Below are 22,677 nucleotides of genomic sequence, written 5' to 3' on the forward strand. Positions count from 1 at the left end.
ACTACTGACTTGTCGATTGTAACCATATGCGATGCACTTTCCCTTACCCCCTGGAAAAATGGCTATCCATCAAATACCAGAGATGGCCCAGGCTCACCACAGTTCACTTCAAGTGCGCATTTCAAAGCTGAGCTCCTTCTGTTTTAATCAGTGAATCTCAAGGAAAGAAAGGCCACGTTGCATAAAGAGATGAAGTCTTTGAACACAAGAATCCTGTACTTGCAGGACACAAAACAGCCTGGGAACACCACTAAATGGGTTTAAATTTACTGTGGTTTTGAAAATTCACTTCAAAGTTAGCTAGGACCTTTTGCCCTTTTCTTTTTTCACAGTTCTGACAATTATGATGATCCATAAAATAATTTATAATTGGTTTTGCTTATTAGGTGGCTCATTTCATTCACATTATCAAAGCAACATGCCATCCATTGATAAAAGTATATTTTGAGACATGAAACTAGCCTGTAAGCAATGTTCAGTGATTGCTTTTGGCACTACTGGGTATTACCCTTAAATTTTATGATCCATTGTTGCTCAGATTAGAAGCAGGGTTGCCCTGAGAATGATTGCGTTTGAATGTTTTCAAACTTTAAAGTTTCACCATTCTAAGGAGAGACTAGTGCACACAAGGCTTAATAAATTACTTGACAGAATTTTTTTTCCCAGTGAGGTTCTTGATCAGAATGGCCTTGGGACTGCATTATCCTTTTGTTATCAGGAGAGCTTAAGCCAAAGCCTTGATCCAGCTTTGGACAGGGTGTCTGATTCTGGACCACAGGCTGGGCAGATGGGAGGCTTTCATGTTGACACTATGCAGGAGTTGATGCTTCTTTCTCATCTATGTAAACATCTCATCAGCTCTGAATTGGCTTTAACTATTATTCTTAGAGAATGCTACTCAAGTCCTTTGTAGCTTAAGATGAAAGATATAGCCAGAATTATTAGGTCAGCGGCATGCATGACACAAGAAAGAGATTGGCGGCATTAACCAAGAAGGAACCTCAAATAGAAAATGGCTCGGAACATTGTTTTGCTGGCCCCGTGAAGATGAACAGGAATAACTTCTCCACTGGCAGCATGTACTGGGTTGGCCAAAATGTTCATTTGGGTTTTTCACACGAACGTTTTGGCCAGCCCAACACTTTATTAAGAAAAAAAAAGAACTACTAAACTAACCATTTACTATATCTTGGTTTCTAACTGTAAAAAAAAAAAAAAAATTAATGTTTCGGATAATGTGTCAACAAAGCTCCTCTCTATGAACACTTTAACACTTGAAGTGGAAACAGATCAACAGGTCTTTATCACAAGCTGCTGGTTTGCTTCTGAAAAATAAATGGACTATTTCAAATCTCAGAATAACATACATATCTGATTGAGGTTAGTCGAATGAACAGTAAAATTATTCTTATCTGTCAAACCTCCACCCATGCTATACACCCATTTGGGGACTATAAAATAGCAGATAGTCCATATGGCTTTGTCTAGTACCTTCTGGTTGGTGACTTTTAATTTAAAAGGTGGATGGGTTTTAAAAATAGGTAAAGGTGTAGGAAGAAATGAACTAAAGTCTAGGGAGTGTGTCATTTCTAGACTTAGGCTGTCCAAACAGCAAAAGAGAGGAAATAAAGAACCTGGGCCACCTGATGCTAAGAGCTGACTCATGGGAAAAGACTGGAATACTAGAAAGACTCAGGGCAGGAGGAGAAGGGGGCGACAGAGGAGGAGATGATTGGATGGCATCATTGACTCGATGGACATGAGTTTGAGCAAACTCTGGGAGATAGTAAAGGACAGGGAAGCCTGGAGTGCCACAGTCCATGGGGTCACAAAGAGTTGAACACGACTGAGCAACTGAACAACAACAAAAAGAACAGGAACAGGAACAAGATAAAATGCTTCTCACTGTATAATGGCTCTTGCCAGTAAAAAGCCAGTGGTTATTTAGTAGAACACCCTCCCACCACCCACTGCAACATGAGAGCAAAACAGCACAAATCTAGGCTGGATCTTGGATTGGCATCTTTTAAAACACTGTGAAAAGTTTATTAGCAAAGAGCATAAGAACAAACCCTGAACACAGCTTCAACAGAGACAACGATTACCTCATAAATATGTTCCACCAGTGGTCCGACTCCCTCCTCCTTGTGAGGCTCCTCTTCTGGTTCCCAGTTCTGAATGGGCAGGACGATCTGCGGAGGGTGGGACACTCTGAAACATGGAACGTGATGTCAGTCGCTGGTGCTGGCACGTTTAAACAATGTCTTACTTGTGTGGAGTACATTAACAGCAGCAGCAAAGAGTGACTGCCAATTTATTTGAACAGACATCATCCACAAGGAAAAAGTATTGAAAGTTTTTGTTTAGCAGAATCACTAAAGGAGTAGGTAAGGGTCTGAGTGAGAGTGTTAGTCACTCAGTCGTGTCCGACTCTGTGTGACCCCATGGACTGTAGCCCACCGAGCCCCTCTATCCATGGGCTTCTCCAGGCAAGAATATCTGGAGTGGGTTGCCATTCCCTTCTCCAGGGGATCTTCCCAACCCAGGGATCAAACCCCAGTCTCCTGCATTGCTGGCAGATTCTTAACTGTCTGAGCCACCAGGGAAGCCTTCAAGGGTCTGAAACATCTCTTAATTAACTGGTCTGGAACTCAGATCGACTTATTTTATAGCATCTCCTCTCTTAAGCACTAGGGGGCAGAGCAGAGCACATTCCTGAACTGAGATGGATAATATCACATATACATAAATACACATCTATCCATAGATCCTGTGTAAGTATAAGTGTGTGTATACATGATCTATAATCCATGCTTTAAGTCATATCAAGAAATAGGACATTTTTATGGATAAAAAAATCTAGAATTCTGTGCGCTATGTGAAATGTCCAGTTGTAACAAAATACTGTTTCTACCTCAGAGTAGAAACGTGGCCACTTGTATATTTCTCCTTCTTAGATTTCTTTAGCTTTCCATGAATGCAGCCATACCTCTTATAAGGCCAGGCCCAGAGCCAACATAAAGCCTGATCAAGTTCTAGAGTTATTTTATATATTACTGAAGCATGAGACACAGAGAGAAGGAGAGGTAAGTGGTAGAATCGTGTAAGTAGGATATTAGCCAGGCTATTCCGTCCATGGGATTCTCCAGGCAAGAATACTAGAGAGGGTTGCCATGCCCTCCTCCAGGGGATTTTCCTGACCCAGAGATTGAACCCATGTCTCTTATGTCTGCTACGTCTGCAGGCGGGTTCTTTACTACAAGTGCCACCTGGGAAGCCCTATTAATTGGATATACAGGTAGTTTTCCCTGCAGTTTACACCTAGAAAGTGAGCACTGTAGGGATGAAATACAGCACGTGGCGTTATTCCATAGCAAAAGCTGATTGTAAACCAAACTGTTATTGTTTTATAATCTTAAAAATGATAATTCCCCCCCCCAAAAAACAATGCTTTCTAGCAGTTTTTAGGTAAACGGTATCTTTCAAAGAATTCTTAGACCTTCAGCTAACTTCAATAGAAAATATCTCTTTCGGCAATTGAAGTCTTAAATGCCCTTCTAAGAATACCCAGTAATTAGCACAGCCTTTAGTAACTTCAAACGTTATTTTTTCTCTTCTTTGGGTAATATATTTCTAAAGCAGAAAGCAAAATATATTGGGTTAAATTCTGACTGCAGGGCAAATAGTTTAATTTCTATTTGTCTCCATTTCTTTATCTGGAAAATTATGATAAAACTCTGGGCTCTATACCTCAAATGATTGGAAAATATGTCACCTGCTTGTTGGTCAAAGTCAATTATCCTGCATTGTCTTCTAGGAGTTGGTGGGACAAGTATATTTTTTAAGCTGACTACCCACAAAAATTTTTCCAAACTGTAAAGCCCTTTGCATTCACCCTTCACATACCACTATTAAATAAAAAGTGCAGAGCACAGCCTCCTGGGCTGATGCCTTAATATTTTATACTTATAGATCAGATTGTATTATGCCACACTCCCCTTTCTGACTGGATTTGATTAAACCAAGTGTTGATTGCATAGGAGACTCAGTGAGGAGAAGAGGAGAGAAGATGGCAGGATGCTTTCATCAAAGGACTGCCCAGAGAGCTTGGGCTCCCATTCCCAAGGGATCTTGACAACCTCACCACCCACATTTTCACTCAGCTCTCAGTTTAGCAACAGTTGATTCTAAAAGATCTACATCCATTGTGAGGCTCTAGGGAAACTTTTTATTTATTTTGGCATCAAGAAAAAAAAATATGGAATAGAAGCTAAGCCCATTTTCTCTGAAAAGTTTTGTTCCTGTGTTCATCAATCCTATAGGACTGGTCATAAATTTCCTTGGACCAGAGAGTCATAAATATAGACCTTGACAGGTACTGTGAAGACAATGTGCTCAAATCCCCTCAATGAAAGAAGAACTGATGTCCAGAAAAGTAGGGAGTTGGTTGCAGGTGAAGACGAGAGCTCAGATTCACTAAGCACTATTCACTGTATTTCCAATATACTGTACACTACAGGGGCCATTAAGTGGCAGTGGTTTTAGTAAATACAACATAAAGAAACTTCCTGGTCCATTTGTGTAGCAAAATCAAATAGAAATATATAAAGAAATATACAATCTATCACAGGGCATGGGAAAAATTAAAAAACTATGTCTCACAAAAATCAAGTTATCTACATTCTAAGACCCTTTCAAATCTAGGGAAACCAAGGACAAAGAATAGCTCCCTAAAGATTCCCAACTAAATACATGAAACATTGTTTATTGTTTTCAAAGTTGTTAAGAAGGTAGCAAGTGAGGAAGAAAAAAAAAGAGAATATGAGCAATTACCTAGCCTAGGATGTACAGCCAATACAGTGATCAAACAACCCTTCCTGAATGGTCCTCACATTCTGAGAGTGTTATTCCACGGAGACTCCTTGGTAATAAGACTGTGGTACTCAGCGGTAACACTGGACATGAGGAGGGGATGTAAGAGGAGGTAAGGAATTCTACCTTTGATAAGTTAAAGTCTGTATGTTATCAGGGAGTTCAGATCTGATGATTTGGTAGTAAGCCCTATTTTCATAATCCCATTTTCCACCCCCATTAGTCCCAAATAACAGAGATTATCCTTTATTGTATGGAACAGCCCTATGTAGACCACAGTTACTCATGATTGCAGTCTCTCTTAACATAAACCCACTCAATCCTGATTAATATGTCAACGATACAATTTTTCTTTTAAGAATTTTTAAAAATTTAGGTATAGTTGATTCACAATATTGTGTCAGTTTCTGGTGTACAGGATAGTGATTCAGTTATACATATATGTGTGTATGTATATATATTGCCCCCTTCATGGATATCACAGCCTTGGCATGGCAAACGGGCTTGTGTAACTCAAAGAAGCTATAAGGCATGCTGTGCAGGGCCACCCAAGATGGATGGCTCATAGTGAAGAGCTCTGACAAAACGTGGTTCACTGGAGGAGGGAATGGCAAATCACTCCAGTATTCTTGTTGGAGAACCCCATGGAAGGGATGAAATGACAAAAAGATATGACACTGAAAGACGAGCCCCCTAGATCAGAAGGTGTCCAGTACACTACTAGGGAAGAGTGGAGGGCAATTACTAATAGCTCCAGAAAGAACCAAGAGCCTGGGGCTAAAGCAGAAATGCCTCTCAGTTGCAGATGTGTCTGGTGGTGAAAGTAAAGTGCAATGCTGTAAAGAGCAATATTGCATAGAAACCTGGAATAGTAGGTCCATGAATCAAAGTAAATTGGACACAGTCAAGCAGAAGATTGAACGCTGACAACTTATGAATCGGTGAACTAAAATGGACAGGAATGGGTGAATTTAATTCAGATGACCACTATATCTACTACTGTGGCAAAGAGAACAGGAAAAATTAGAAGAAGTGACAGATTGTATTTTCTTGTGCTCCAAAATCACTGTGGATGGTGACTGCAGCCATGAAATTAAAAGATGCGTGCTTTTTAATTGTGGTGCTGCAGAAGACTCTTGAGAATTCCTTGGACTACAAAATCAAACCAGTCACTCCTAAAGGAAATCAACCCTGAATATTCATTGCGAGGACTGATGCTAAAGCTGAAGCTCCAGTACTTTGGCCACATGATGTGAAGAGCTGACTCACTGGAAAAGACCCTGATGCTGGGAAAGTTTGGAGGCAAAAGAAGGGAGTGGCAGAGGATGAGATGGTTAGATAGCATCACCGACTCAATGGACATGAATCTGAGCAAACTTCAGGAGATATTAGAGGACAGAGGAGCCTGGCGAGCTACAGTTCATAGGGTCACAAAGAGTCAGACATGACTTAGCAACTGAACAATAGCAACATATATATTGCAATATACGTGTTTTTCATATTTTTTCATCATAGCTTATTGCAGGATATTGAACATAATCTCCTGTGCTATATACTAGGACCTTGTTGTTTATCAAGGACATGATTAAATTACTCTTCATGAGCTTAATACTGCATGTTGGTCTTATAGCCAATTTACTTCTCTGTAGTTGTATGCTGAATTAATCCTTTGTACCAACAAATGACATGTAAATCTGCTTAAAGACAGTGTTGACATTATCTGGCTTTGAAACAAATGGGACAATTCTCAATACATTTTTTTTTCCATTTGAAGAAATAAATCCATTTGAGTTTATTCTTCAAATTATAAAAATGACAGTAAAATTTTTTTAAAAAATTGATAATTAAAATACATTGGAATAAACACCATTGGCCAAAAAGAAATTTAGATTTTCCTAAAGACTGAACATGAGATTTTCAACACATTAGCTGTTTGCTCCTTGAAAAATTAAACGCTGGAACAAATATTATTGCTAACTATTTGGAGGAAAGAGCTTTACTTAGAAAAATGGCTTCAGAAAACTTTAACACTATCTTAGAAAACAAACTGTGGTCAATTGTTGGATATTAATCTAGCAATGAAATAACTGCATACACATGAGAAACCAAATTTTAATTACCTGTTTTGATCATTGCTAAAGCAAATAGAAAGTTTACTTCCATTTTAAATTAGAAACCCTGGTGTCATAAATGATGGCAGAAATATAATTAAAAATATTAATCTCTTTAAATGGATATGTGAGAATAAAAAAGTGAAGTCACTCAGTCGTGTCCAACTCTATGTGACTCCTTGGACAGTAGCCTACCAGGCTCCTCTGTCCATAGGATTTTCCAGGCAAGTGTACTGGAGTGGGTTGCCATTTCCTTCTCCAGGGGGTCTTCCTGACCCAGGGATTGAACCTGGGTCTTCCATGTTGCAGGCAGACACTTTATCATCTGAGCCACCAGGGATATCCAGTTAAATGAAGCACTTAGCTTACTTGGACTAAAATGAATTTTGGAATTAAGAAACAGTTTAAATTTATTTTTGGTTAGCAAAACAAAGATAAGCTAAGCTTAAAGAGATAAAATTTCATATATACTAGCTGTAAAAAGATATAAAAATAAGATGGTAAAAATAATGCTTGTGCTTTTTGTCTCTAATTTTTTTATATAGTGTTTATCTCATCAAGAGAGGGACAGCAGAATTAAATTAGAAATGCACAAAAATGAAACATCTAGATTAGTTCCAAATATCTCTAAATCAAACAAGTCACTTCCCATGAGTCATCTCATGAGTTAAAAAAGAAATTACAAAGAAAACTGATAAACATTTTGAGCTGAGTTATAATGAACATTCAACATATCAAAATTTTGGTATGCTGCTAATAGTTTTAGAGAAAAATTTATAGCAGTAAATGCTTATGCAAGAAAAACGTGAAGAAAGTGTTTAATTTTACATAGAGGAACTAGAAAAAGAAGAGAAAATCCAACTTAAAATGAACAGAATGAAAAAAATAATCACGAAAGTAGAAACCAATGGAACAGAAAACAAAAATAAAAGCAAAATAAATGAATAAAAAGGAAAGAAAGAAAAATCAATGAAACAAACAAAAAAAAAAACCTAGTTCTTTGAAAAGATCACCAAACACTAGTGAGACTGATAAGAGAAAAATATAGGGAATAGAGGTTACAAATTGCCAATATTAGAAATAATGAAGGGACACTATTAGAGGTCCTACAGACACTTAAAGGACAATGAGAGAAAATTATGTCAAAATGTGTAACAACTTAGATGAATGAAAGACAAATTTCTTGAAATACTACCAAAATTCACTAAAGTAGAAATAGATAATATGAATAGCCTTATATCTAAGGATGAAATGGAATTGTTAAAAAACCTTCCTACAGAAACAAATCTTCTTCTGAAAAAAAAAAAACAAAAAACAAGCCCCAAACTCCAGTCTCAGATGATTTCACTGGTGAATCTTCCTATATATTTAAGTTAGAAATAATGCCAAGTCTACACACAGTGTTCCAGAAAAAAGAAAAGATGAGTGAATACTTCCATCTCATCTTAAGGAGCTAGCATCCTCCTAACACCAAAATCAGAACAAAAATTGGATGAAAAGAAAACAACAGATCAATATTTCCCATGAAGATGTATGCAAACGTCACTATCAAAATTTTAGCAAGTTAAATCCCACAATATATAAAAAAGAGAATCATCATGCTTAAGTGTGCTTCTTGCTCAGAGTGCAGGTTTGGTTTAAAATTCAGAAACAAAAATTAACCAAGTCACCACTTGAGTGGGCAAAAAGGGAGAAATCATTTAACTTATCCTGCTTCTGCAGATAAGAATAATAGAAGCCCCGTGTTTGGTACTTCCCCAGACTTCCTCTTCATAGACACAGTAAACACATTTGACAAAATGGAATACACATTCATGTCAGAAACTGTTAAGATGACAAGGAAGAAGGGAACATTCTCAACCTAATAAAGGCATCTATAAAAACTCTGCAGCTAACATCAGACCTAATGGTAAAAGACTGAATATTTTCTCCTTAAGATCAAATCAGGGTCTCTCAACAAGACACAGGTTTACATTTTACTTTTACCCCTTCTACTAGTTTTGCACTGGCAGTCTCTACTGGCAGTAAGAGAAGAAGAAGAAAGAAAAGGTGTAGCTATACAGCAAACTAAAGAACCTCTTGAAGGTGAAAGAGGAGAGTGTAAAGGCTGGCTTAAAACCCAACATTCAAAAAATGAAGTTCACGGCACCTGGTCCTATCACTTCATGGCAAGTAGATGGGGAAACAATGGAAAAACAATGGAAACAGTGACAGACTTTATTTTCTCTGGCTCCAAAATCACTGTGGATGGTGGCTGCAGCCAGGAGATTAAAAGATGCTTGCTCCTTGGAAGAAAAGCTATGACAAACCTAGACAGTGTATTAAAAAGCAGAGACAAGAGACATCAGTTTCCTGACAAAAGTCCATAGAGTAAAAGCTATGGTTTTGCCAGTGGTCATGTATGGATGTGAGAGTTGGACCATAAAGAAAGATGAGCGCCGAAGAATTGATGCTTTTGAACTGTGGTGTTGGAGAAGACTCTTGAGAGTCCCTTAGCCTGCAAGGAGGTCAAACCAGTCAATCCTAAAGGAAATCAGTTCTGAATATTCATTGAAGCGACTGATACTGAAGCTGAAGCTCCAATACTTTGGCCGCATGATGTGAAGAGCTGACTAATTGGAAAAGACCCTGATGCTGGGAAAGATTGAAGGCAGGAGGAGAAGTGGATGACAGAGGATGAGATGGTTGGATGGCATCACCGACTCAATGGACATGACTTTGAGCAAGCTCTGGGAGATGGTGAAGGAAAGGGAAGCCTGGTGTGCTGCTGTCCATGGGGTTGCAAAGAGTCAGACAAGACTGGAAGACTGCACTGAACAGAACATAGCAAATGGTTTAACCTTGCCACAAAGAGGTCTGGTCTTTGCCCTCAACTTCTGAGAGATAAGCTCTCAAAATTTTATGCCTGAGAGAAGGAATATCTTTGCTTTTGGCGGGAGCATGGGGGGCGGGGGGTGGGGGTGGGGGTGGGGAGGTCACACTGGATAGTCTAAAGATAATTTTCGGAGTTGCTCACATCAGGAAGACCAACAGAGTAATTCATGATGGGAGGCTCTATCACATCATCTCAGTCATCCTGGACACTGAGATCAATTAAGTATGCATAACCAATTAATATAGTGTGTATAATCCACACTACTATGCATAAATAGAAAACTAAGGAGAATCTACTATGTAGCACAGGGAACTCAATCTACTCAGTGCTCTGTGATGACCTAAATGGGAAGGAAATTCCAAAAGGAGGAAATAAATGTATATGTATGGCTGATTCACTTTGCTTCACAGCAGAAACTGACGCAACAGTGCAGAGCAATTATGAAGTGAAGTAAAGTGAAGTGAAGTTGCTCAGTCGTGTCCGACTCTTTGCGACCCCATAGACTATAGCCCGCCAGGCTTCTCTGTCCATGGAATTCTCCAGGCAAGAATACTGGAGTGGGTTGCCATTTCCTTCTCCAGGGAATCTTCCCGACCCAGGGATCAAACCCGGGTCTCCCGCATTACGGGCAGACGCTTTAACCTCTGAGCCATCAGGGAAGCTACAAATAAATAAATATAAATATTTACCAAAAAATTTAACTGGTCAGTCAATCATACCTATCTTATGGAGCACTGTCCTCCAAAAAACCCACAACTGAACACAGGCCTGAGTGAGTTTCTCTGGTTACAGCATACTGTTACACATCAATACCAGGAAAGTAACCCATCCTGCCTCTGCAGACGAGAATAATATAAGCCCTGTGTTTGGTACTTCCCCCGACTTCAACTATGCACTTTTGGCCCCTGGCTGATTGTAATCTGCATCTTCTCCCTGGGATAAACTGTTCCCATGAGTATAATAGCTGTCAGAGTGTGGTGCGTCCTTCTAAGTGAATTATTGAACCTGTGGGTGGATGGGAACCACCCAAATCTGCAGTTCATGTCAGAGGCAAGGGTGAGCTCTGCTAACTTTGTATCTGGTTAAACTTTTGAACATACAGATTAGAAAGGAAGAAATGAAATTGTCTTTATTCGCAGGTCATATGATAATTCTGTAGAAAATCCTAGGAAATCATCAAACAAAAAGCTTCTAAATTGTTTAGTGAGTTCACCAAGATCTCAGAATACACTACTGCATTTCAAGATGTGTTGTCTATGTATACACATAGCTCCATGAGACAGAACAGGAGGTACAAAGACTCTCAGGTGGACAACAGATTGTTTAACAAAGAAAGTGAAAGTCGCTCAGTAATGTCTGACTCTGATCCTATGGACTGTGGCCTGCCAGGCTCCTCTGTCTATGGGATTCTCCAGGCCAGAATATTCTCCAGGGGATCTTCCCAATTCAGGGATCAAACCCAGATCTTCCACATTGCAGGCGGATTCTTTACTGTCTGAGTCACCAGGGAAGTCCAAGAATACTGGAGTGGGTAGCCTAGCCCTTCTCCAGCGGATCTTCCTGACCAAGGAATTAAAAAAGGGTCTGCCTGCAATGCAGGCAGATTCTTTACCAGCTGAGCTACCAGGGAAGCTTTTGTTCGACAAACGTGCCAAGTAATTCAATGGGGGAAAGGATAGTCTTGAACAAATGGCACAACAAGTGGATATTCGCATGCAAAAATGAACCTTAGCCCTAACCTCACTCCAGATATAAAAATTAGCTTAGAAGGAATCATAGACCAAAATGTAAAACTATTAAACTTGTAGAAGAAAACACGGGAGAAAATCTTGTGACTTTGGATAAAGCACAGATTTACACAGGACACAAAGACCTCAAACTGTAAAATGTTTAAAAGTTGGATTTCATCAAAATGTAAAATGTTTGCTCTTTGAACATCACTGTTAGAAAGTGACAAGCCAGACCATGAACTGGGAGAGAGTATTTGTAGGACACTGTTCTGATAAGTGATTTTGTATCCATGATGTGTAAGGAACTTTTACAACTTGACAGTAGGAGAGAAAGCTCAGTAATAAATGGGTAAATGGGTGAAAATTTTAAAAGACACTTTACAAAACAAGGGAGATATGGATGGCAAATAACCAGTGAAAAGATGCTCAGTATCATTAGTCATAAGAAAATATTAATTAAAGCCTCAGTGAGATACTTCTCATTGACACACCAAAATGGCTAAAAACAAATAAACCAATCTCAAGCACACTCTGGCAACCATACAGACCAGCTAGAACTTCTGTGCTTTGCTGGTGGGAATGCAAAATAGAAATGGTACAGCCACTTTGAAAAACAGTTCAGTAGTTTCTATAAAGCTAAACACACACTTGCCATATAAGTCAGTACCACTATTTGTGAAAACAAGTGTCCCAAGACCCATATGTGAATGCCTAAGGCAGACTTAGTATTAATAGCCCCAAACAGGAAACAACCCAAATGTTCACCAACTGGTGAATGGATGAGCAATGTAAGGGAAGTCCAGATAGTGGAAGACCTCTCAGAGAAAGAACTGCACAACATTGTTTTTCTTTAAAAAAAGAAAAAAAAAACCAAAATATTGATACATGTAAGAACATGGAATATTTTTTCAAATGCATTATGCTAAGTGAAAGAAGTCAGTCTCAAAAGGTTGCATTCTATATGAGTATATTTATATGACTTTCTAGAAACAGAGTCACAGAAAATAGATCAAGGTTGTCAGAGCCTGGGAGTGGGGGAAGGATTGCCAAAAAAGTACATGAAGATACTATTTGGCGTTTTGGAACTGTTTTATAGTGAATGCTCTTGTCGTGCCATAACTCTTCAAACTAGATACTAAAAAAATGGTGAGTTTTACTTTATATAATGTATATTTCAATAAACTGGACTTAAAAAATATCGCAAACCCCATAGACTGTAAAAAGACATTTGCAGTATGTGTAACTAATAAAGAAATAGTGTCTCAACTCTAGAATATGAAAGAATACCTATGAACTAATAAAAAGTCAAGTCTCTTAATAGAAATAGGTCACAGAAATTGCCTGATAGGAAGAATAAAAGTTAACAAACATTAAAAAGCAAGCAAACATAAAAAAGCTGCTTAATCTCATTTAGAAATCAAGGAATAGCCAATTAAACCTTCAATTGAATACTATTTCCTATCCATCAGATTGGCTCAAAATGTGAAACTAGGTCACTCTGAAAGCTAGCTAATGAGGAGCAATGGAAATGTCAATCCACTTCTTTCAGGGCTGTAATCTGGTAGAACTACTTTGGAAAACAATTTGGTATTCTCAGTAAAGTTAAATACTATGTACTCTCTCATGCTGAAATTCCACCTCTAAACATATACCTTTCTGACATTCTGCCATGAGTGTACTTGAAGATACATATAAAGTAGATAACTAATGAAAACCTACTATACAGCATGGGGGAAAAAAAGAAAGGTTCAAGCTGTTTGTAGGGAATATTTTAAGTTAGCCTTAAAATGCATTCCAACATACAGTAGGTGCAGACAAATACTTTTTGATTCCACTTACACAAGGTACCTGGAGTAGTCAAATTCATAGAGTTGCAGGGTGCACTGATGGATGCCAGGGGCCAGGATTGGGAGGGATGAGGTGTGGGGATGAGGAATGGGGATTTACTGTTTAATGGGGACAGAGTTTCAGCTTAGGAAATTGAAAATTTTAGGAGGTGGATGATGGTGAGAGTTGTACAACAATGTGAATGTATTTAGTGTCCCTGAGCTGTACAGTTAAATATGGTTAAAATAGTATGTTTTATATTATGTGATTTTTCCACAAAAAATTAAAAACATTTGTAAAAAAGCAAAAATACAACCCCAAAAGTAGACTAGATAACATAAGTTAAATTATAGCTTTATAATGCTATATTCTTCTGCAATTAAAATGAATGAACTAGAGGCACATGCATTAAAGTGAGCAAATGTCAAAAACATTCACTTGCATGAAAAGAAATCACAGAAGCACACACAAAATTTGTGCAGACAAGGTTCAAAAACTTCTCTCTCATAGGCTGTAGATCACCATTATTTTAGAAACATGTAGCTGGACATAAGCTGCCTGTATTTACACTCCAGCTGCTCACTTTCTAGCTGTGTAACCTTCAACTCCTTATACCAAAATTTCCTCACTTGCACAGTGAGAGTACTAGTACATATTAAGAGATGCTAACATGCTAGGGTAGCATGTGAAAGGATTCACAAATGAAGGCATTTTTATCATTCCCTAAGGGTCGGACATGACAGAAGCGACTCAGCAGCAGCAGCAGCAACCCGCTAGGCAGAACCTCAGTGGTGCCGGGATGGCATACAGGAACCCCCACCCCTACCCTGCTGCCACTGAGCACCTGGGGCAGCAGGAAAAGAAGGCACAGTGACAGTGCCTTTGAGTGCAGAAATCTACAGTTTGCGTCATGGAGGAGTGTGAACTCCTAGGTCTCAGGACCTATGAAAAAGAAAGGGGAACTGAGCTTTCCGGAGCCCTGGGGACAGTTCAGCCTAAAATACCAGTTGACATTTGTAGCTAAGTCCTTGATGGTTCTGATAAAACAAGAATTAGAATAAAATCAATCAAGTCCACACTTGGTACAAGATAAGAACTACATGTAGTCCATTTCCGATTTCTTTTCCCCCCAGGCACAGATTTCCCAGATGGTATTTATTCCAAGCCTTTTGCTTGACCACTTTCTTCCTGTTTCTCAACTGATTGCTTATTGGCAACTTCTTCAAAGAGCGGGGCAGGAGGAAAAAGACACAAAGTGTGGAGCCCATCAACCCTCACATCTAAGGCTTAGCCATTTCTTAAACTCAAGATGTGGTATGGTGATGCTGAATTTTCATTATGCCAAAATAACTACTGGAAAAGTGAGACTTTCAGGCAATCACATTGCTTATTTTATTTGGCTTCTTATCACTAGCTTTTATAGTTTGAATACTGAACTATCAGTTTGTGGAGTACGGGGGTAAAGTGATCTCAGGGTTGACTCCACTTTCCAATGGAAAGCTAATGATGGGTTGAAAAGAATGAAACTTTATAACCAAAGGGAACTGTCATCTCTAATATATTAGGAAAATTCCATATTGTTTTTACTAGTATTTTATCATAACTCATATACAGAGAGCTATTAAAATATAATTACTATAATATCTTGTTTATTACTTACCCTCTTATTTCTACTTGAGCTACAGCAGTGATGTTGATTTGCAGGCTCACAAAATTGCTGTCTGGGTTGTCCTTGTTGGAACTAAAATACAGTGACAAATGATTTAAATATAGTTTCTCAGACGTGTTAACTACATGATCATAAAAAACCTTTTATATATCGAAGGAGCACCATGTTTTACCAATATGATCATTTGGAAAACAAAGGCATATCCATTCTACAAAATCATAACCATTTGTAAATGGAAACACTAAGATCCTCTATGATCAAAAGTAATAACTTTAGATTTATCTAAATTTTTTAGATTTAGTTTAGTCAAGGCTATGGTTTTTCCAGTGGTTATGTACGGATGTGAGAGTTGGACCATGAAGAAAGCTGAGCACCGAAGAATTGATGCTTTTGAAGTGTGGTGTTGGAGAAGACTCTTGAGAGTCCCTTGGACTGCAAGGAGATCCAACCAGTCCATTCTGAAGGAAATCAGCCCTGGGATTTCTTTGGAAGGAATGATGCTAAAGCTGAAACTCTAGTACTTTGGGCACCTCATGCGAAGAGTTGACTCATTGGAAAAGACTCTGAGGCTGGGAGGGATTAGGGGCAGGAGGAGAAGGGGACAACAGAGGATGAGATGGCTGGATGGCATCACTGACTCGATGGAAGTGAGTTTGAGTGAACTCCGGGAGATGGTGATGGACAGGGAGTCCTGGCATGCTGCGATTCATGGGGTCGCAGAGAGTTGGACATGACTGAGTGACTGAAGTGAACTGAACTGAATAACTTTAGAAAGTCATAACTTTCAAAGATGAGACACCTTATCCGAAAACATAACAGATTTCTAGAGAAGCCAACACTTCTTCCTTTCAATGACTAAGCCCAAAAGGCAGTGAGCTGAGTTCATTGTCCAGCTTCTATGAAGAACACATTCCTTAACTTCTTTGTGTACCAAGTTCATTGTCCATCAAATGGGAAAGGACAGCACAGTCAACTCCTGATTTTCCATGCTAATGAAAGGAGACCTGGCATGAATAAGCCAAGAGCAGCACATAATGGGAAAAGCATTTCTATTTGGCTCTGGAATGCATCATCCCATACATTGTTTTGGCAGCAAATTTATCTTCCTTATGGTTTATTTTTTGTGTAATATTAAAATAAGTGAGCTTTACTGCACACTCACTGGCTACCTAAGATGAGAGGTGAGGAGTGAATTAGAAGCATGGCCGATGGTGTGAAGAAGCAAGACCCAAGGAAGCTGGGCAGTTAGGAGACAAAATAGATGTTCACCAAGTACATCAAGACACTCAAGATAGAAGATCCATGTTTAATAACAGTTCTTTGAACAGTGGCAAAATTATTTTTAAGTTTTCTGTTTCTTTCTCTCAAGCAAATATAAATAGATATAAAATTTAACTTAAAAAATGCATGTGTTAAACAACCATTACTGTAAAGAAACTATGTGGTCTCTTAAAAGGCTGGACCAGTAGGTGGGCTTTTGATGCAGCTGCCATTTGTGTTCATTGTCTTCCTGGGCTGTCATTGAAGTCACCCTAATACCCCAAAAACTCATGCAGCTCTTAGCAAACAGCAAACCAGGATGTGACACCACCGCTAACAGGTCATGTTTATATTCAGGTCTCATTAAGAAGAGAAAGCTTCCCCTTTTTTCATCATCAAATCTCACGCAGATGCAATGAACAAGCTCTCATACTGACGATGGTAATGGGGCATGTCCTGACTAGCTTTTGAAGCTTTCCAAATGTGGGAGCAGGAAAAGATATGATAAAGTCTGCTTTCAAAGCAGGAGGAGACAGGATTGTTCCCACAACGCTTTTGAAAAGTCCTGTTCGATTGTATACACTGATAAGGCAACTTAAATGGCAAACACACATAAAAGATATAAACAGGCAAATGTCAGGCTCATTTCCTGCAAATGGGTATCACTGCTAAGCTTGTGACAAGGCTAGAGGGACTTGTTCACCAAAGTTTGAACCCCAGTTTCCAGGCCACTTTATTATTATCACATCTGGGGAGGATCAGCCACCTAAAAAGGCTTTTTTTTTTTAAGGCAGGATTCTGACTTACCACTGAGAAGTCATTAAGTAATTCCGCTTGTTACAGACTGCGGTTCCAACTGCATTACAGGGAATGTTGCTGTTTGGAAGCTTAAATCTGATTGTTCCACCTTGTTTCTAGGCCACTACTGCTTTACAACAGTAGAAATTAGAATAATGATAAAAAAGTTTCACTTAAGTTATCCTATAATTCTATTGCATTTTGCTTCCAAGTAGTTTAATGAAAACAATTTTCATGGCAACATCCTAAAAATATAAATAGATGACAAGTATTAAATTGTCTTGGGACAGGAGTCTAATACGGGGCTTACAGAAGCTGTTTTGAAAAGTTGCAATAGCAGTGGTGGAATCAGAGGCTGGACCTGGATGGCTAATTTAAATCATCCTCCACACACATGCCTGCTGGCACCAGCGGTGGTGTCAGCAACCAGCAGGGTCAGCAAATCTCCTGGTAAGAAAGACGCCAGGCCGGATATATAACTTAGAGGCATCTTTCACCTCTTTCCTGGAAGGAATGAACCCTCCCTCACTAACACCACTGCTCCATTCAAACAAGCAGTTCATCATTGGCCTGGATGTTCAACTATTTATACCTTCGGTGCTAGTTCTTCCCAAGGAATGATGAATTTCCTCTCCATGACTATAGCCTATGTCAGGAACCAAGGATAAACATGTCTTTCACTTATTACTTTGATACTATTTTCTTCTTCCTTATTGTTTCCTATTTCTATTTGCTAACATTCCCTCTATGCATTCTGTTGGCAAAAAAATACAATGTTCGTTTTACCATTACCAGGATCAGCTTCAAGGATGGTCATAAAGATCTGTTTGCCTGTGGGAATCACAAACTGAGACCTGCTCTAAACAGGGAGGAAGATGTTTACATGTCACACAGAGCCGGGGCATGGAGAGACCAGTTAATGCAAACATTTGGTGACACAAAATATTTAAAGTTTATTAATTTACACAACCCTCTTCTCTTTGGGGTTCTATTTGTGGAAAGAGGTATTAAATGTGGGTACCCGTGGTCAATATGGTCAAAAACTTGAGTTCAGACTTCAGAGGACTTGGTTTAATTTATTTTTGGTTTAAGCTGAATACAAACCATCCATTAAACACTTATTTATGTTGTTGGAGTCCGCCAGCAAAGCATGCAGATAAATGCTCATCACTCACATACTAGCGTATTTAAGTATTAAAAGTATTCTCAAATACTTTTATCTATAACATATGTTTTTGGAATTTGATGGCTACTAAAAGCTCTTGCCTCTCTAGTTATTTCTGCATTTTCAGAATAATGTTAAAATAATCGTGAGTTTCTATAGCATATAAGGATGGAATATAATCATGGACTGTTCTTTTAGATAAAGAGGGATGTTTAAAATGTGACCATTTCTATTTTCCATCAAATTCAGCACTTCCTCACTGAATTCTTCATTTAAAAATATTTTTATTTATTTGGCTGCAATGAGTTTTAGTTGCAGCACTCAGAATCTTCAATCTTAGTTGCATCATGTGGGATCTAGTTCCCTGACCAGGGACTGAACCTGGGGCCCCCTGCACTGGGAGCAAGGAATTTTAGCCACTGGACCACCAGGGAAGTCCCTGAATTCATTATTTGAATGGTTATCTATAGGACGATTTGGGGGAAGGCATTAACAGTATTATTCAGTGTTCTTTGTTCCTTGATTGAACTACTAGTTACATCCATTCTATTATTTGAAACTGCAATCAAAAGTGAGAAGCAAACGTCAGGAATTTGCTTTGCATCTTTGTACCAGGTGTTAAATGCTGCGACTTTTATAAGTTAGGAATCTTTTTTGGAGTGATACAAAGCTTCATGCTACTGTAGAATCAGTGTCACAGACAATGATGGTGAGAAACATATTATTGTCTGGAGTGATGGTGGTCCTTCCTCATGCAACTCTTTACCTTTTCCTTTTCTTCCCCCTGAAAATTCAGACATATAAACTAGAGGTTTAACAAATAAGGATACTTAGAACCACCTGAACCTTTCGAAAAATATATATCTATGTAGATACAAAGAAGTGATTTTACTCTCACTCCACAGCCTGCAGAATGGATCTCTTCTTCAAAAGCAAGAAAAAATAAATAAATAAAAAGGAAAAGAAAGAAAGAACTGGTTTAATAGAAACAAAGGAAAATGGCCTGTGAACATATGGGTTCTAATTTTAGAAGACCTGTTAAGGTGAAGGAGCATTCATTTCACCATGGATCTCATTCATACTAAACACTGACAATAATTTATGCATATAAAGGTCTCACCTTCTGATTTGAAGATCGAAGTTAATGCTCATGTTTGTTTTCTCGAGACGTGGAACTGTAAATCGGAGGCCCAGAGAAGACTTAAAAACAAAATCACAAGACATTAAGTTTATTACATGAAAGGAACCTTACATACAGCTTAAAAATCTTTTTACGTCATCCCTGTGAATCCCCATCCTAGGCTGCTGTTGCTTCTGCGCCGGGGGAGCTGAGACTTCAGGGCACAGGCCATGCAGTGCTGTGCTGCGCTTAGTCGCTCTATCATGTCTGACTCATTGTATCATGGACTGTAGTCTGCCAGGCTCATCTGTCTATGGGATTCTTCACGCAAGAATACCGGAGTGGGTTGCTGTGCCCTCCTCCAGGGGATCTTCCCAACCCAGGGATTGAACCAAGGTCTCCCACATTGCAGGTAGATTCTTTACCACCTGAGCCACCAGGGAAGTCCAAGAATCCTGGAGCAGGTAGCCTATCCTTCTCCAGGGGATCTTCCCCATCCAGGAATTGAACGGGGATCTCCTGCATTGCAGGCAGATTCTTTACCAGCTGAGCTACCAGGAAAGTCCCTCCAGGGCATGGAAGTGCCTATACATTGTCCTTTTTTCATTTAGCCTCTTATCTCTCTTTTCCTGCCACCTTCTTTACGTGCTAAATTAAAACAACCTAAATATATGAGAGGAGATTGATTTAGAATACTGTGGTGGTTCCGTTTGATGGAAATTCATGTCATTGTTGAATGTATAACCGTGACGCCTATGCAATGTAGAAAATGCTTCTAATGTAATGACGATCAATAAAGAAAAAAAGTTACACACTTGTATGTACCATGTGTTTCAGCTACAGTTTTAAAAGGCTGCCAGTGGAAAAATTAATGCATGGGAGTGAGGATGTCTTGTTAGAAAATAACCAGGATAATATGTTACAGTTAAAGTTGTAAGTGTATGGATTATATTTTCCACCTTCCTTTTCCAAAGTTTTAAAACTGTCCGTATTGTTTTTACAGTTTGAAAACAGATTTTTAAAAACCTGAAGAAAAATGAATCCAATGATAATATAAAAAGGAAGTAAAAAATAAAAGCTAAGACATATATTACTTACTCTCCCATGCACTTCTAAGTGCAAAGTCTAAGTCTGTAAGCCTTACACGCAAAGTCTCACAAAGTCACAGCTACCACACTACAAAATAGGTACCTTGATCATTGACATTTTACTGTCCATAGCCATCCGAAGATTCAGGAGATTAAGTGTCTTGTTCCAGGTGTAGAGCAAATGAACTCTAGAGCTGGAACTGAAATCACTACAAGCCAACTCAAGAACCTGAAACTCACAGCCACTACACTGTGAGAATCAAACCAGCAATAAAAACTCATGTTGTCATGAACCAGTAATAATATGAGCTAATTAATCATCATTTTTATCACAAATCATCATGATTTCATCAGCCTGTACTGAATGAGCTGCAAGTCAGGTATGCCCTGGTGTGTTAGTCACTCAGTCATGTCCAATTCTTTGCAACTCCATGGACCATAGCCCGCCAGGCTCCTCTGTCCATGGGATTCTGAAGGTAAAAACACTGGAGTGGGTTGCCATTCCCTTCTCCAGGGGATCTTCCTGATCCAGGGATCAAACCTGGGTCTCCTGCCTTGCAGGCAGATTCTTTACCCTCTGAGCCACCAGGGAAGTTCTAACTGCCTGGGGGCTTTACATCACATCACTGATTACTCAAAATATTCCTACAATAGGTATTCACCCACTTCAATTTGACTTGCCCAAGGGATCACTGCTTGTCACTGAAGAAACTGGGACTTAAACCCAGGTGTGCCTAATTATTAAACCTATGGATCCTTATCCCCCAACCGGGAAGAATTCCTTTAAAATTCCAGATGTGCAATTTTCTATCAGACCTCTAGGACTTTGCACATATTCTTCCCTCTTCTTTAGAAACTTTTAAAGTCTTTGCCTGTGCTTCCTACTTGGAGAACTCCTACTAATGCTTCAAAGTTCAGGATGCGAGATCACCCTGCAGCACATCCTCCAATCTTCCAGGCCAAGTCAGGCAGAAACATTCTCTTTATTCTTTGTCTCCTTTGGTACTTTCCCAGGACTCAACCTATGGTACTGAAAATTTTTAAGTTTCTTTTTAAAAATTATTTATTTGGCTGCACTGCTTCACTGTGGCATGAGGGATCATTTGTTGAGGCATGTGGACTCTTAGCTGTGGCATATAGAATCTAGCTCCCTGACCAGGGATCAAATCCGGGTCCCCTGCATTGGGAGCATGGAATCTTAGCCACTGGACCACCAGGGAAGTCCTCAAATTTTAGGTTTCTTATCAAGTGGGGATTATACATTTTTTCTTGATATTATCAGACTCTAGTTTAATACAAGGCATATAGAAGGGGTGTAATTAAAAATAGTTGACAGAATGGTGAAAAAGTGTGCTTTTGTTTGCACACTTCCAGTGGTGGGTGCTTACTATATTGTGGTGAGGCCTGTTTGATGTTGGTCTTTTATTATATATACAACACAAGATGAAGATACAATGAAAATGTGACAATTTCATACTGATAAGAGACACATATCATCTTAACTAGAACCAAAAGTCATATCTCTGGGCATTGATTCTAAAGAGTCTTTGTTGAGCTACTATTTTTTTTTTTTTTTATTCTACTTGAGAAGCTTTGAGAATTTTTACAAATCTTATTGGTATATAAATATTTTTATATTATTAAAGCTAATATATGAAAATGATCAGCTTACAAATCAGAGGTGAAACTTCTAAATACAACCTTGAATGTTCTGTTAAAAAGTCACTTGAAAACTATTTTCTAAAAAATCCTGGGACTGGAATAATTAATCCTAGCGGTTTGTGATGCTTTTTAATATTTAGGACTGCTTTTACACTTGGAATTTTATTAAAACCCATTGCGAGTATTCTTTCAGAAGTATAAGATGAAGAAGTAAATAAATCAAAGTGTTTTATAACAAAAGAGAATGCAATAAAATTTGATGTGTTTAAGGGCATTCAAGGGTGAGATAAGAAAGCTATTAGGTTTCCCCTACTATAGACCTCAGAGATAAACGAATACAAACAATTTACTTCCTTGACTTCTAAAGATTATTTGCTGGTAAAATGGATTGACGTCTTTTCACAAAAACACATTTGTGGCTAAGACCACACTGCCATTTTTACCCTCCACTTTGAACAGCACTGGTGTCCAGTTTTTGTTCTAAGACTATCCTTAGTTAT

The 22,677-nt window shown here is 38.7% G+C and overlaps 1 protein-coding gene across 2 annotated transcripts in view; it reads right to left on the reverse strand.

Annotated features, from left to right (window-relative positions):
* ITGA8 (integrin subunit alpha 8) overlaps nt 1–22,677 on the reverse strand; it is a 201,004-nt gene that overhangs the window by 53,432 nt on the left and 124,895 nt on the right. For both annotated transcript variants that reach the window (XM_069547566.1, XM_069547567.1), the window contains exons 22-24: nt 19,428–19,507; nt 15,076–15,156; nt 2,106–2,211 (exon numbers count right to left, since the gene is read on the reverse strand). In XM_069547566.1, coding sequence (XP_069403667.1) covers nt 2,106–2,211; nt 15,076–15,156; nt 19,428–19,507 — 267 coding nt within the window. The remainder of the gene's footprint in view (nt 1–2,105; nt 2,212–15,075; nt 15,157–19,427; nt 19,508–22,677) is intronic.

Source organism: Ovis canadensis, chromosome 13, assembly GCF_042477335.2.
Source record: "Ovis canadensis isolate MfBH-ARS-UI-01 breed Bighorn chromosome 13, ARS-UI_OviCan_v2, whole genome shotgun sequence".
NCBI classification, from domain to species: Eukaryota; Metazoa; Chordata; class Mammalia; order Artiodactyla; family Bovidae; genus Ovis; species Ovis canadensis.